General features: G+C 32.6%; 1 protein-coding gene across 5 annotated transcripts; it reads right to left on the bottom strand.

The window, feature by feature from the left end:
• Positions 1–3,052: 3,052 nt before the first annotated feature.
• LOC129302245 (uncharacterized) lies at positions 3,053–8,904 on the bottom strand. Of its 5 annotated transcripts, none has more exons than XM_054940975.1 (4): positions 8,267–8,904; positions 6,381–6,532; positions 5,075–5,881; positions 3,053–4,496 (listed from the first exon to the last, which is right to left on the bottom strand). In XM_054940975.1, the coding sequence occupies exons 1-4, from the start codon at positions 8,532–8,534 to the stop codon at positions 3,111–3,113; spliced, it is 2,613 nt and encodes an 870-aa protein (XP_054796950.1). In that variant the 5' UTR covers positions 8,535–8,904; the 3' UTR covers positions 3,053–3,110. The 5 variants fall into 5 exon arrangements, with proteins under 5 accessions (XP_054796950.1, XP_054796951.1, XP_054796953.1 ...); XM_054940976.1 differs by lacking the exon at positions 8,267–8,904 and adding an exon at positions 6,679–8,229; XM_054940978.1 differs by lacking the exon at positions 8,267–8,904 and having other exon boundaries at positions 6,036–6,524.
• Between the last annotated feature and the right edge of the window lie 7,559 nt (positions 8,905–16,463).

The following is a 16,463-nucleotide window of genomic DNA, read 5'->3' as shown; positions in this document are numbered from 1 at the left end:
TATTAAAAAAACTTAAAATTTTTAAAAAATAGAAAAATTTAAAAATTAAATCCTACTAAAAGCCAACTTTATTTTTGGACAATTCACATACATAAAATATAATTTGAGACCATTTTTTTATAAAGATGTTGACAATTATAAATCCAAATACATATACTTTTGAGTATGCTCATATCTAATTTAATTAAGATTCATTCATATTTGACAAGTTATAAAATTAATTTACAATCATATTATGTCACTTTATTAACATGCTATAGATTTTTTTGTATTTATTATATATATATATATTTAATATTATTTTTATTTAGTTATTATGTTATCAGATCGACCATTGCTCCAACTCAATTTGATCATGTGAATAATAAATTGCTGACCTTTTTAGTTTAATATTTGATTCGGTCCTTAAAATATTGATTATGAGAGACTTATAATGTACTGTATGACACACTTCAACATTTTATCTTATATTCTTCCTCATATCCTTTGAAAACAATGTTTAAACTTACCTCTCAGAAGAATGAATTTTTTCTTTTTTTATAAATCTTCTTCCATTTCCAAACAATAGACACAAATAAATAAATGAAAAATAAAAAAATTATATATATAAACAAAAAGTGTTAAATAAATTGAACCAAAATAAAAACAAATACACAAAACAAATATATCCCTATACATAATTTAAAAATATTAAATAATTGATATATTAAATCATTCTAAAATTTTTTTTAAAAAATATTCACCATATCAGAGTATAAACATTTTCAGTTGTAGATGTTTGAGATTTGTTCATGTTTGGTAGTAAAAAAAAAAAAAAAAGAGATTTGTCAATCCTCTCTCATCAAACACGAAATTCCAAAACAGAAAAGCATTTTGGATGATAAAAAACCAAATTTTCCAAAAGCATGCGGGACAAAGGTACAGATTTTCCAAAAGCATTTGGGACAAAAGAACAGATTTTCCCAAAGCATTTGGAATAAGAATACAGATTTTCCAAAAGCATTAATTAACAATTAATTTATTAATTTAAATTCAGAAAATTGAAACACGTGCGCAGCTTCACTCATATCCCCAGGCTTCCTTTTTCTCTCTCCCCTAATTTCAGCTTTTGCTTTTTCCTCAAGCTATTGTTACCAGAGATGAAGGATGGCAATGAAGATTGAAGAGGAAAGAGATCAAACAAAAATTATTTTGGTAAAACATGGCTTTGGATCCTGCATTTTACCCTAATTTTACTTTTAATTTTTATATTTTTTTAGTATTTTAAATTCTTATACTTTATGTATAGAAAGACTTAAAATAATAAAAAATAAAAGTGTAGAAATTTAAAACACTAAAAAAAATTGTAAGGACTAATATTAAAATATGAGTAAAGTGTAATAATTAAAAGTTATATTTTTTTAATTATTTTTGTCTCACACACAAGAGTATGACCCCTTGTCTTCTTCTGTTTTCTTGTTCATTCTGTTAAACTTCATCTTGCTCTCCGTCTCTCTTTTTTTTAATGACATCATCTTGCTCTTTCTTTCTTCACCCTTCCCTTTTTTTCTGGTCCTCCTCTACATTTTGGTAAAATTTTTCAATATCAAAATAAAGTACAACAAACAGTAAGCAATGCAAATAGTAATTAAAAAAAAAATTAATGAATGGAGTAAGAAGAACTTGTCTCAGTTTTACTATTGTATGATTATAATGACAAAGTTGGCCAAAAAAAATAAAAAGATTATAATGACAAATGATTTCAATATTGAAAAATCTGGTTTCTAATTTTGGCTATCTATATAAATATAAAGAAGGGGATATATCATCGGTTCTGTTCAACCACCATGATCTCGTTGTGTTTCGAAAACTCAATGTCTCTAAAAATGTGACAAAAGCATCCTTTTAAGCTTTGCCTGGGAAGTGCATAACCGAGTTAGATGCAATCTATTGGTTCTCTGATTTTTGGCCCTGTTCTTCATGACATTCAATCTCAGTCCTTTGTTGCCTTCCGTTTTTGAATGTGCTCCATGTTTCTAGCCATGGGATCCTGGGAGTGATAAAGAAACGAAGATCCATCATCTCCCAAAATCAATGGAAACCAAAAATTTGAGGAATTGTGTATATGAAGAGAAACTGATGGGATTGGAAAGAGAAACAATGTAGGTCATAAAGAACATGCGCAGATGAAGATGGAGAGGAAAAAAGTTGTGAGTACAAAGGGAAAAGGGAGTGTCATGTGGTATTGGAAAAGCTAACAAAGGGTGAAAAAGTTTGAAAGTGCACAAATAAAGAGAGATGAATTCATGGATATGAGTCTGTGAAAGCCGAGACCAAGCCATGAGAAAATGTGAAGCCAACATTGTAGCATAGAACAGGGAAATGAGTCTGGGACTGATGAAATTGTCAGCTTGCATGGAAGAGTATTGGGGGATATATTGATTCTCTTAAATTTTAACATGATTTGATTGTTGTACTTTACACGGTTTATCATGACGTTTTTCTAACCTGTGATAAAACCTTATTTTTCATGTTTACCATTTTCTGTCATCTTGTTAACATGAAACAGCTAGTTGAGATGCCTCTAAGAACCAGGAACAGATTTTGTGCAGTAAAAATGGTGCAGTGGCTGGAAGGTTTTTTTTAAACTACAGTTGGGAAGAGAGGAGTACCAAGAGAAAGTTTTTACATGCAAAGTATTCAATCAAATCACATCTATCATGATGTATAAAAACAAAAATTTATAAAAAAAATTTATATTAAATATGGACAGCCAAAAGTACATTAAAAATTAATTTATACAATTTAAAAAATTATTTAATTGGACGATTTCAATTAATCCTGTAATGTCCAGATTTTTTTTATAAATTATAAAAAAAATTATCAAACTTGATTGTGTATTTTGTGAATGAGAAATCTTTTTATAAATTCCTTTCTCTCCTACCATTAAATAAATTTTGAGGATTGCCTTACTTCCCAGCACCACTTTTACTGCACAGAATCCGTTCCCCTAAGAACCACACTAGAAATTAGATGAAACCCACAAAAAAAAAAAAAAAAGATGGAAATAGTCTTGAGCCAATTGGAACAGTGAAATTGACATTAATAACGCAATTGTCAACCTATAGCATTTACATGGTGGCCATCAACATGGCTCTGATTTTGGCTCTAAGCTCATCAGAAACATCAGTTGTTTCAGATGGTTGCGATGGCTCCCTTGAATGGCGATATGATTTGGATAATTCAACAGAAGCTTCCCTGTTAGCTCTTGACTGGTCAGGTTTCATATTTATCTCCCCCTCTTCTAAGTCTCTCTCTCTCTCAGCTTGAGATCTACTCCTATGCTTTCCAGCTCTGTGTCGGTGCCGATGCTCACCATCAGAGGAACTATAACCCCTATGCTGCCGCCGAGAACGTTGATGTTCATCGTCAGATAAGTTACTTTCTCTATGCCATCGCCCAGAGGAATGATGCTTTTCATCAGAGGAACTATCACATTTATGATAATCTTTTGAGTGATGAGACTCATCATCATCAGAGGAGCTATCATGCTTAGTCCTCTTGGCATCTTTGTCCTTAGAGGATGAGTGTCTTCTCTTGTGCTTGTGCCTGTTCTGGTCCCGGCTGCTGTGTGATGAACGATGGGACCGGTGTTTTTTTCTGGATCGTTTGTGATCCTTTTTATCTTCTCTCTCTTCCTCTTCTTCATGTCTACTGGATCTTGAGCGGTACTTGCGTTTGGATCTCCGTTCAATGCTGTCATGAAAAAGTTTCTCCTCAGACTTGGGACTTTTGTCAGAATAATCAACCTCCTGTGGAACAGAACTTCCTTCCCTTTCTTTGCCAACAAGATTCCCAATCTCAGTACCTGAACCAGATATCCCAGATCCAGGTGGCTCAGCTGATACACCTCGTGCCGGTTCGCTTTTCAGTGGTGCAGCTCCACCTTTTATCATCGCCGCAAACATTTTTGCTCGTTTCAACCTCTCCGCCTTAAGCTTCTGCTCTTTCGACATAGATGCTTCAGAGGAGTCAGCCTCACCAGCCGCAGCAATAGCAGCAGTCTCTGCAATAACCTTGGCAACAGGGACAGAAACGCTAGCCTCCGCATTCTGCTTTGACTTCTGAACGGAACTCTCTGGTTGGGATGAAAGCAGACTTCCAAGGCCAGACAGATGACCACCATCATTACCACTTGAGGTCTTGGTAAGAATTTCAAAAGACGGATATTTAATACCCCTAGTAGCAGCCTGAAGAATAGCTGCAGCGGCTGCGGCGTCCATACTCACTCCCATCTGAGGCTGAGGGTCTTTGGAAGTTGGTTCTTGTCCATCCTTCTTTGATTTGCCGATAACCATTTTGAACTTCTCTTTCCGGTCAATGTCATGGGGTAAATCAGAACCCACTGATCCAACTGAAACATTGTCACCTTCTTTGAGTGAAGCAGATCTCTTGTCCCCTGTGCGACCTACTGGATCATGTTTCTCAAGGAGGAAACCCTTGCCCATTGACTTAGACTGTAAGAAACACAAAATTAAGTTGTAGCTAAACTCTGGTAGCTACAGCCAATTCTAAAAACAGTAAGGGAGACTCAATTTTGCGATGTGCTAAGCACATTGCACAAAATAAACATGATTACTTTCATGTTAATATAAAATTAATTTCAATATTTCACAAATTAATAAAAATAAACTTAATATTACAAATATTAGCAAAGTTGCAACAGCCATTTTTATAATCACCAAGTTCCCCATTATAAGGCAAGATATCATGTATGCAAAAATTAAATAATATCAATTAGATACAAGCATGCACGTCACACTTACAAATACATAGTTGACAAACACACTCCCTAATAAGCTTAAGAATTAAGATACGCTATATCATTGCTGATAATGTCTATTGATCATAGTATTAGTCATTGAGGTGGGATAGGGCAAGAGTCACTCAATTACCCAAAAAATAGAAAGTGATTAGCCAGTATCCGTAGGTATACAAGGTAAAGAAGACCATCTGATTTCTAAGGCATTGCATGGACCACATAAACATATATGGAAGTTAGCAGAAATGAGTTAAATAATTCTGAGAAGCATACCTCTTGAGCATTTTGAAGGACTTTTACATAGTAAGGATGGTATTGATTTGATGGCAGAAGAAATGGGAACCGTCCATGAGCACGGTCCTGTTCAGCAAGAACAGATTCAAACTCCTTGCCATTCTTTAAGATGAACTCTACTATCTTCTCAATAACTCTCTTCAAGGCAGACGGAGGTTCCACAATTGGTTTTTCAATCTTAGTTGTACTAGACATAGAAGTCAATGACTTGTCTGCTGCAATGGACAGTGATCCCAAGGCATCAACCTTTTTTGCCTTGGTTGTAGTTGCAGCCTTCACAGTATTGATAGAATGATTTCTCTTTATGACAGGAACTTTCTCTTTTGAAGTAGATATGGAATTCTTGGTTGTACTTCCATCCTTCTTGATTACATTCAGTGAATATTCCGCCTGTTCTGTTCCTTGAGAAGAAGAGGTTTTTACATCACTGATGGCTTCCTCACGTTCATTTCTTTTCAATTCAGGGATTTTATCAGTGGCTCCATCATCATCATCTCCAGATCCATACACAGATCCTAGCAAAGACAATGCACCACCTGTTTGATCAAGCTCCTGATTATCATTCTTGTCTCCAGATGAGTTGCCATCATCAACGCCAGGTTTCAGAAGTTCTTGATGATCAACAAGAAATCTGAAGTATGCATGAAGATGATGATCAGGCATCAAAAACCCAAATGTTGGATTATCCCCTTGTTTCACTCTTAGAATAATTTCTGACTGGCCTCCATGTTTGCTGACAAACATAGCAGTTCTTGCAATAATCTGATGCACCTTCTCATTTGGAGGCTGGAAAAACAAGCAAGCAAAGGTTTTTTTCAATAAGTTTAAAAGTCCACTGTTAGCTCGACAACAATTTAAAAAAGGATCTCGCCAGGCAGAAGTATTAGAATTTAGATAGATAAAATCGTACTAAACAAACACAACATAACCTCACACATACTTCGATAACCATAAAGATCAAGAAACAGAACTTTATGAAGATAGTTTTCATCCCATTTGCTCTCAAGTTAAGAATGAACGAATTCCTATCATCCTAATATCACCTGCACGACCCCTTTTCATGACACCAAAAGGAAACAAGGTGCCTGTGAATGGGCTACCTTGAATCACAAGAACTCCATTTCAGCTCCAAGCATCTGAAACTTAGACACGGTAAGCCTTAGAATAACATATGCACTCTAGACAGTTTTCACCTAGCCACATTGGTTAAATAATGAAAGGTCAAATATATCAATCTGAAAAATAAATTATAAGGAAAGAAATTAATTAGACTAAAGTTACTCACCACGCTTGAAAGCAAGCCCTCAGGCACTGGGAAGTGCGGATGAAAACCAGAGTCAGTATCATTGTTCTTTGTCTCAATGGCCTTCTCAGGATTTCCATATGAAAATCCAACAGCATGAAAGCCACCCGAGATCACTGGCTCAGAATCATTATCTGAACATCGACACACAAGATGATATCCATAATTAGTATTGCTGGCAATACTTGGAGGCAACAATATCATCCAACACAAACAGTTATGGCACTGCAACAAAAGAATCTAATGGTAAAATGACCAAAACAGGTGAAAACATTCTTACTTGTATTCTGACAGAGGAACTGTAGCAAATTACATTGCATCCTGCATGTCTGGACAATGTTGTGGGAAAGGAAGAAATAACACTCAACCAAAAAAAAAAACTCAACGAAATTTTAGACCCAAAAAAGTATCTTCACTGTTCTGAAATTCACTAAAAAGTTTATCTGGCCTGAAAAAGCAGCAATGCATCATTTACCACCACGTAGCTACACTTTGTTATCTAAACCAAAGATAATCTGTCCAAAGCGGCAAAATACATAGTAAGTCTGACTTAGTTAACACCTAGCGATCTAAACCAGATATATTAATCTGTCCAAAGCATAAAAATAGTAAAACTGACTTGGTCAATCACTTAACCTTCTGCGCCAATTTTTTCAACTGATATCGGCTAACTACTTGTAATCCATCAAAAAGCATATGCTGATATGGTTTACAAATTTGTAGTCCCAGAATATGTTCAGTTCCATTCATCATTTTAAACAATGCTCTAGCTGATCCAGCTTGTATCAATAAAACTCTAGAAACTCTAGTTTTTCTCCCTGGACACTCATATTGCCAAGCATTATTGTTTTTGCCATTACTTGAAGAAAGAAGGAACACTCATCAGGGAAAAAAAAGTTGAAACAAGAACTTTGTAATTTTCATGAATTGATGCTTTCAGTAAGAACCGATATAAAAGAAAATATTAGGTCCAACATATTGCCAATTTTACATGCACGTGCATTGTATAAAATAAAGCTGATGGCTTGTTAAAACTTAAAAGTTGAGAAGGTTGATGGAGACAAATACTGTGAATTTTATGCAATACATAAGTTAGTTATATTGAAAATAATCACCAGAAACTAACGGCAAGGCATATTCTAACTGAGATTACCAGTGTCAATTAGTCAAGCATTTCTTCTCAGAATTCAGCTCCAATTTCACATAAAGGTAAAAGAAGTTTAAACATGGCAGTTTAAAATATAAGTCATCTGTCCACGCTGTTCACCCTATTGGTATAGAAGGGTGTATTATATTACCCATAACATTCTTTTCTGACAAAATTTTCCAACATTAATCTGACAAAATCTCCATCAATCAAGCAATCTGCAGTGACTCTCTTATTGTTGCTTTCTTCAATTTTCAAGACTCGAACAGACTATCAATCCCCACTTTCCTTCCTTTTCCGGCAGGCAAAGTATAATATTCATCAACGATAATTACTTACAAATAGCATCCGGGCACAATCCATTATCAATCAATAAGCATATAAATCTCTGTTGTTGGACACGACTTTTTAAAGGACTTGATTAAAAATGCCGACAGATGGGATAGCTTTTCTTCATGATTCAGTTTCTATCTGCTATTTATCTGTTGCAATTATCACGTAGTCTGAGAAGACTGCTTCAAACTCCTCTCATTCTTTTTAAATTTTTTACTTTACTTTTTTCCCTTCGTGATGAAATTTTTCTATAACCTAAAATAGACCACAGAAAAGCATAGACCATATTTCCATAGCATCATCCAAACATGAACTAAGAATAAAAAATACAACCTCACACGATAAATTTAAACATAAATAAGAAATTTGGGGTGGGGGGGGACGTTACCTTGCTCTTGCTCCTCGGAAGGTGAAGGTAGATCCAGATAGCGTTCATAATCCAGATCCACCTCGAGAGACGAAGAAGCATCATCGGAGTGATGAACAGCACGGCGCTTGGGGCGGGCCGGAAGAGGGCCAGGGAGCAGGTGGCGGACGTCGTAGCGATCGATCGAGAGGGAGTTCCACTCAACAAGAGCTTCGCTCGAGTTCACGAACGCTGACATGGCGTCATCATCGAAGAGCAAAGCATGACGGCCAGCCACCTCGAGATCCATCGATTCCCGAATCGCCGGATTCGTCGACGGCGGCGGAAAGAGGGGTAATCAAGAGATTCTAAAAGATCTATTTTCTCACGACAACACAATCTAATTGTTGACGAAATTGCTAGTGTTTACATATTCTGGATTGCAATTGTAATTTTGCATCAGAATTTTGGATAATTAGTGGGTTTGGTTGATTTGAGAAAAACAAATTTTGAAGCTTTTTTGTTATTTGCAAGTTTTTAAAGTGGGGTTTTGTTTGTTAGGGCCGACCCAAGCTTTAACTCATAGATTTTGGTATTGTGTTTTCCATGGTTGGCGTTCTGTCTGGTTGTTTATTTCTATATATGGTTAGGGTTTTTTTGGGTTCGACGAAGGACGAACAAGGAAGATTGAGAGCCCGCTTAGTTTCTGTTTGCTGAAAATCCGTTTATCAAAAATTTAGTTGATCAAAATCAATTATTATAACAAAATTTGTATTTGAATAGATTTTTTTTCAACAGTCAATTTATTCAATTAAATATTATTTGGATATAATATATAATAATAAATAATTTGATATGTATAATTTTAAAAAAAATAACACATTGATTTTACGAAATAGAATTTTTATTGCACACATACAGCATATTTGAAATGTTTGGAACACATATATAATTAAAATTTTAAACAATATAAAATTTAATATGTTAAATAATAAATAATAAAAATAAATAAATAAATAAAGTCTCTTCATTAACCTTCTCATTATTCCCAATCTCATAAATTACTTTCTTTTATTTGTTTATTTGGTCAATTAAATATGAAGTAGTAATTATTTTTCTTAAGCTAATAAAATTTCATTTACTGTTCATAATTGCTGATTTACCCAATCTCCTTGCAATTGTGGTTTATGAAAAATTACATGCTTAACAATATATCAAAATTACATGTTTGGTAAATAATCATAAAGTTAAAGTTAGAATAGTAAAATAAAATTAATCACTCCTAAAATTAGTCACTCCCTTGTTAATACCTAAACTCCAACTTCAAATGTAAACTTTTTGTTTTTTTTGCCAAACTTAGGTTAAAGTAGTTTTGAAAGAACGGACTTTTAATGATTTTTTCAAAGGACTTTGGAAATTTTTTTTGTAAACCAAACAACTTTTACATTTGAAATTTCTTAAAAATACTTTCCAAATGTAAAAAGTTTGTTACCCAAACACACTTAGAGTAATGACTTGTCATTAATCCTTAAATAACTCTACCAACCAACAACCTTAAATGTAAGGATTAATCATGGTTTTAAAGTTCATTATTAATAATAAAGATCAACCTTAATATTGGGATCCCAAGATATTCAAAAGGGTAAATAATATTTTTTAAAAATCAAAGTATTTAAAAATATATGGAGACATGGGATGCAAAACTTAGCATTAAGAAATGAATGATGGAAATGAAAAAATTAGCCATTTTAGGAAGAACTACAGAAGTTTGCTTTGGTTAGTAACTCCCTTATCATGACTAATTGTGAGTTGACACATTTACAACAGCTCGTGCACATTTACCATGGCACAAGGCACAAACGTTGAAACCCACGACTCTACTTGCTACAACTAACACACTAGTAATTGCATTGAAGGCTTCATCTACTGAACCTTCTTGATCCTTAGGTGCCTTAGCTTAAACAGGTTCTTGTTTAGTTTGTTTCTTAGTACGTTGCCCTTCTTCTTTATAGTAACACCAAAATCCCTATGACCCTCAAATTCTTCAAGATCCCTCTTCTTAGAGCCTTAAGAAGAAGTCTTAGTTGTGTGCATAAATACATGTTCAAGAGTAGGTATTTGAGGGTAATTAGCTCTTAGCATTCTCTTAATTTCCCCCAGTGAATCTCTTATGTTGTTGGCTTAAGCCTCAACCAACTCAACTTCATATTTGAGATTTTGCAACTTAAATATATATCCTTCATTTTGCCTCCCAAACACATGGTAAACACTTTAGATAGAGTTTTGAACCTTCTATCTAGCCATGTCACTATATGAGCATCTATGTTAGGCAATGGCTCTTCTTCTTGAACAGGCCTAGATGAACCAAGCATAGAGGTATTAGGATCAATTCTTCTCTTCTTACTAGTAGAAGATTGCATCAGAGAAGTGGATTTGATGGAGTAGCAGATGAGGAAGCTTCTCGTTAACCTTCTCTATCTGCTAGCGTATGCCTCATGATGTCAACATAAACAATCTTCTTCCCATCCTATAGATATTTGATTTTCTAATCACCCAGAATCTTAGAGATGTGAGAACTAAATAGAAAAGACTTGCTAGCTCTTTTATGATCCAGTGAGACTAGCAACCTTCTCCAAGATAATATTAGCTACATTAATCTTCATCCTTGTAATCATCACAATCAGGTAGATGAAATCTTCTTGAGTTAAGGCATTGAACTTAGTCTACTTCACCAAGATTACTCTAGTCATAAGATGATGAAGGATCTTGTGAGCTGGAGCCATAGTAGCTGGCTTGGTTATAGGAGGATTAATTGACTCCCAAGAAGGTACCAAGTTCTTTTGCATTATTGGCTTGGTGAAGTTGAAGTCAAATAATCTCAACATTGACCCATCCATAGGTAACTCCAATAACTCAATGAGGTATTCCTTTATGATGTCAAAGTGATAGTCTCATATTTTTACCTTTAAGATCTTGCCATCATTAAAAGACAAATAGAGCCATAGAAAGCTCTTATAACTTCTTCACATATAGGATAATTGAGCTCAAGAAGCTTTTTATAGGGTTCAACAAATTTCTTCACATCTAACTCATTTTCTTTCAACACTTAAAATCCATAGACTAACTCAATCTTAGATTTTTGAACTGTATTTTGGCAATTGAACTTGCACAATACCATCATTTAGACTACCACAATTGTACTTAGAACAATCTACTCAAATCTTCAATTTTTCCCTTTGCTCTTTCTCTTTCTTTTGCTCTTAACATTAGACTCCTTAAGATTGACATTCTCGGGAGTTCTTTCAAAGGACCCAAAACCTTAAGACTCAAAAATAGGCACAGGAATTTGATATTTACTTAGACTGTCCTTAGGAGTGCTTTGTGAATCATCAATAATCTATGATGTCTCTTGAATTTGAACACATTTACTAGATTCCTTCTTTTAGGCTTTTGCAAACTGCTTTACTTTCCTTAATACTTCATTGTGTTGACTACCAGCTGAAGTACTTCGACTTTGTCATTATTTTTGAACCGTAATATGCTTAGGCTTGAAGAAATCTTGAGGTGTAAGCCCTCATGCTGCCAAGGGTTCAGGAATATTCTTTGTGCAAGCCATTCTCTTCAAGGTTCCAAACATGATTGAGTAGGCAAAATGAGAGATTAAATGATTGTTTTATATGGTAGGTTTACATCAAGAGGCTAAGTTGATGGAGTGTTTGAGTGGCATTTGGAAGGACTAAGAGATTTTGAGAAGTTTTCAAGAGGCCAAGAGACTTAGGGTTACTTCGAAATAGGCAAGAGAAAAAGATATGAATTTAGCCTTACACAGAGATGGTTTATTTTGAATTAAATGCCCTCTAGTCTAAATTAAGCAACTAGCTGTTAAGGAATTTTTAAAAAAATTGAGTTTGAAATGTAACTTACTATTCTGGAATAAGAATAGGTAGTTTGGAATAGGTTATGTTAGTTTGTTATAATGAACTTTAGTCTAAAGTAACTTGTCTCCTTCCAAATAACTTATTTCGGAATAGGTGACCTTATCCCAGAACACCTGTAGTTTGTTCAAAGTGAACTTGCTATTCCCCAAAAGCTTCCTTTCGACACATTATCCACAAGATAAGTTTTCAAGTTATTCTTTTCAAGTATTTCTCACACATAATACGTCAAGAGAACATCTTTCAAATTTATACATGTGAGAAATTATTATCTTAAATGTTTCTTACAGTTTATTAGTAGTGAGAAATTCTCACTGATAATTATTGTAAAAAAGTTATTTAAGTGTATATTTATTTTCTCAATAATTTTGTTAAATAATATTAATTAACTAAAAAATTAGTTTTATGGAAAAAGCATTTAAGTGTATATTTTTTTATTTTATAGGAAGTTTATTACTAATTAATTAAAAAATATTTAGACAATATAGATTTTGTTCAAGATCAAACCATGAATCTTTTTATCTACATTTTTAAGCATAGAAATTTTTTATTTTTATTACAAATAAAATAAATAAATAATTGATGCAATAAAATAAAGTACATATAAAATTTTTTCACAATTTATATGTCAAGAGAATCTCTTTACAAACGAAGGACTTATGGTGATATATAGAACTTGTCTTAAATATTTTGTTCTGCTACACAAATTATGTGCATGTTGAATTGCTATGCAAATTGTTATTTATTTCTCATTTCTTCTATTCTCTTCAATCTTGACATGCTTTTAGCTTATCATCCTTTTTTTATGCTTTTGTAACTTACTCTACTTTCTTTTGACCACTGTGATTTTTTTGGATCTTAAACATCAATTATATTAACATAAGCTTGATAATTTGGTGTCAATTAACTGATCCAGGAACATTTATTTAGAATATGGTTGATGTCACAGACCATTTATGTTTATAAAAAATGAAATTATGAAATTTATATATACAATTGTATGGGTTCTATTTGATTCTCATAGATTTCAATTTCTGAATGCACCAAATATTTGCAGGCACTCTTATCTAATTCAACTCATTATGTCCAAGATATGCAACTACTTTACAAAAGGTCTTACAAAAGCTAACTCTAGTATCAATTGGTCATAGTATGTCAACCATTTTGTTATTGACCTTTAATTGATGATTGTGGTGTATAGAATGTCGTAGGTGTTGTTCTTGTTATCTTTTGTTGAGATAGGGAAAGGGGTCACCTTTATTGAATAATGCATAGGTGAAGGTAATAACTTAGAGCAGTCAACTATTTTGTTTCATACTATGAATTTAAACTACTTGATGTCATAACTATATTGTATTATGAAAAGTAGTGTGTGATTTTTAGTTATTGCACAACTAAAATACTTATTTAACATTGAAAGACATTTAAACGAAGCAAACTCACTAGCCAACTAGAAACTACTATTAATATGGTTAATATTTGGGTCTTAAATATATTGTTAGACTAATTAGTTATAGAGTATGGTTTTCGTGACTTGAGAGTTTCCCTAAAAGGATTTATATGAATAGGTAGGTGTTGAGGTTAGTTGTATTCATAATCACATCTAAATATTAAAGCATTAAAATGGCTTAGGGATGGGAATTGGTGCAAATTATTGTAACATCCTTGTATTATGTCAACTTGATAGTTTATCAAGCTAAGATCAATGAGTTTCTAAATTGAAGTCTGAAGCAAGTTAGGTTTGTGGATTGTTTTGATAACATGTTGACTATATTATGGCAAGTCTGCATTATTGATTATGCTCTTAAAAAGAAGTTTGAAAACATATGCCTTAGATATATACAATAATTAACATGTCTAACATATAACAAGTATGTGTACTTAGTGATGTCATTTTGATAGGAATTATGAAACTTTTAATCCCTCAAGTTTGTCTAAGTTATTAATTTGGTCCCATAAGTTTAATTTTTATTAATTTGATCCCTTGTATTTTCTTAAATTATCATGTGAACCTTTTAAGTTTTAAAACACATATTGACTCTCAAAATAATATAATATGTAGAGTACATTGATGCTTTTGGCATGTATATGTAATTAAAAGAGAGTAAATTAATACTCAAATGAGTTTAATTTTTATCATTATAATCCATTACAATGTGTTTTGTTATCTTTTTTTTTAAACTTCATAGTCTATTTTTTTCATACCTAAATAAGTATACTCATTTTCATTAATTTACAAGGCTACCATTAATATTCTATTATTCAAGTTAGCAAATTTTAACAATATAACCTCTATTTTAAATAATAAGAACCAAATCGATAATCATAGTAAACTTAAAGGACTAAATTGATAGAAATTAAATTTAAGGGACCAAATTAATAGTGAAGACAAACGTGAGGGACTAAAAGTTACATTATCCCTATTTTGATATTTTCTTTTGATTATTAATTCTAACTGTATTATAGCATTATGATAAGGTTCATTTAGGATATGAAAATTAGAACGCCCAAGATTTTTTTTCAGAATACTATGATATTGTTGCCTAAAAAAGTCTTCATACAACATAGTTTTATTAATTTGTTTGGTGTTTTGTAGCTATTCCCAATTTCTTGGACCATGCTTTAGCAATAATTATACCCTTACTTGGGTGTCATTGAATTGGTACTGGCTCTGGCTATTGAATATGTTATTTCAAATTGCATGCTATTGTAGAGGACAATTTTTAGGTTAATGACTTTGTTGTTGGATGCTTTTTGTCAATAAGGATGTTTTCTTTGTAAAGGATATGGTTTGTGGCTCATTATATTGCTCTTGACATTAAACATAAGCAAAGAAGGTAATTTTTGTACATAATTAATTATCCTGTGAAGTGATTCTGGAGTGATTATGCATTGTATCATCCAACTTTTGAATTGGATTTGGCTTGTATTTTTCATTTACCTCTCACTAAGGCATACATCAACTAGTATCTAAATAGAATCATGATTTGTAGGGTCTATATACAGGTTTACTCAGACAAGCTACATACACAATTGTTCAACTTAGATCATTCATGTGAGTAAATCAAGGTATATTGGAAATGAGCATCTCTCTAGCTTTTCCTACTAGCGACTTTATAAGCTTGCATTGTTTATGCAATGAGTAACTTTTATAACCCGAAGGCACATTATATTGTATGATCTTGTATTGTAATGACCATTTTCTTTTTTTATTTGTTTATCGTATATCCATTATCATTTATCGTTCTAATTCTGAGTATTGCATCATACTATACAATGTTATCTGTAGTTTTGCTCCTTTAAATTCAATTATAATCATCATTCATCCCCAAGTATTTTCAACATAGATTACTATTTTTCCCAGTCTCTTAAGAAAAAAGGCTTGAAAGTTGGCACTGAAAAGGAGAAATACAAGAACAATGAAAAGAAGTTGCTTACCCCAATAAAGGTCCTATTACTTTTAGTCAAGAAGTTTTTTTTGTCTAATATCAAAATAATTTATTAACATTTATGTTAGAACTGTCAATGATTTTCTACTTTAGTCTGTAAACATATCCTTGACTAAACCAACCCTCCCAAAATAAAAAAAAACAAAAGGGTGGGCATCTTTTATGTGTTTACTGTAGTATTATTGTTAATTTATACTATCTATATTCATTCTAGTACATAAGTTCATTTTTGAATTCGATTAAGACAATCAAGTTATTCATACTCTAGTTATATCTATTGCAAAGAATTTATTGTATGAGTTTTGATATAAGTCGTATCTTTTATAATTTACTTCTTACTTTTGCAATTGTTGATCATTATGATTTTAAGACAAACCTGATTATGCATACCCAAAGAGTCTCTTCCATGACCTTTTATTAAAGAAGGTAGACTTATATTTAAGAGAGAATTTTAGTTAAGGACCTAGGAAGAGATTCAATCTCAGGTAGCTCCAAAAACATTCTAAAATTTTAGTTCAGTTTAGGGGAAAAAAGTCAAAATAATTTTAACTGTGAAAAGACCAAAATGCCCTTCATGTATTATGCAGAATCACTTGTTGCTAATTTTCTTACTGCACTTGTTAATTTACCAGTAGCACTTGGAAATTACATTCATTTGTCAGACAATTAGTAACAATAGTTGTTAATTAGCTAACTTTACTTGTTAATTTACTAACATCAGTTGTAAATTATAAGACTTGTCAATAATAATTAATGTTAGTAAATTACATGACCTGTTAGTAATTTACAACTAATGTTAGTAACTTAGCAAGAAAAGTTAGCATTTTAACAATTGATGTTGTTGCTTATGATTGA

The sequence above is a fragment of the Prosopis cineraria genome, unplaced genomic scaffold (genome assembly GCF_029017545.1).
Source record: "Prosopis cineraria cultivar Desert tree isolate PC_DT_omini unplaced genomic scaffold, ASM2901754v1 PC2, whole genome shotgun sequence".
Lineage (NCBI taxonomy): Eukaryota > Viridiplantae > Streptophyta > Magnoliopsida > Fabales > Fabaceae > Prosopis > Prosopis cineraria.
Note: the sequence above shows the minus strand (reverse complement) of the source record. Positions and strands in the feature narration are given on the sequence as shown.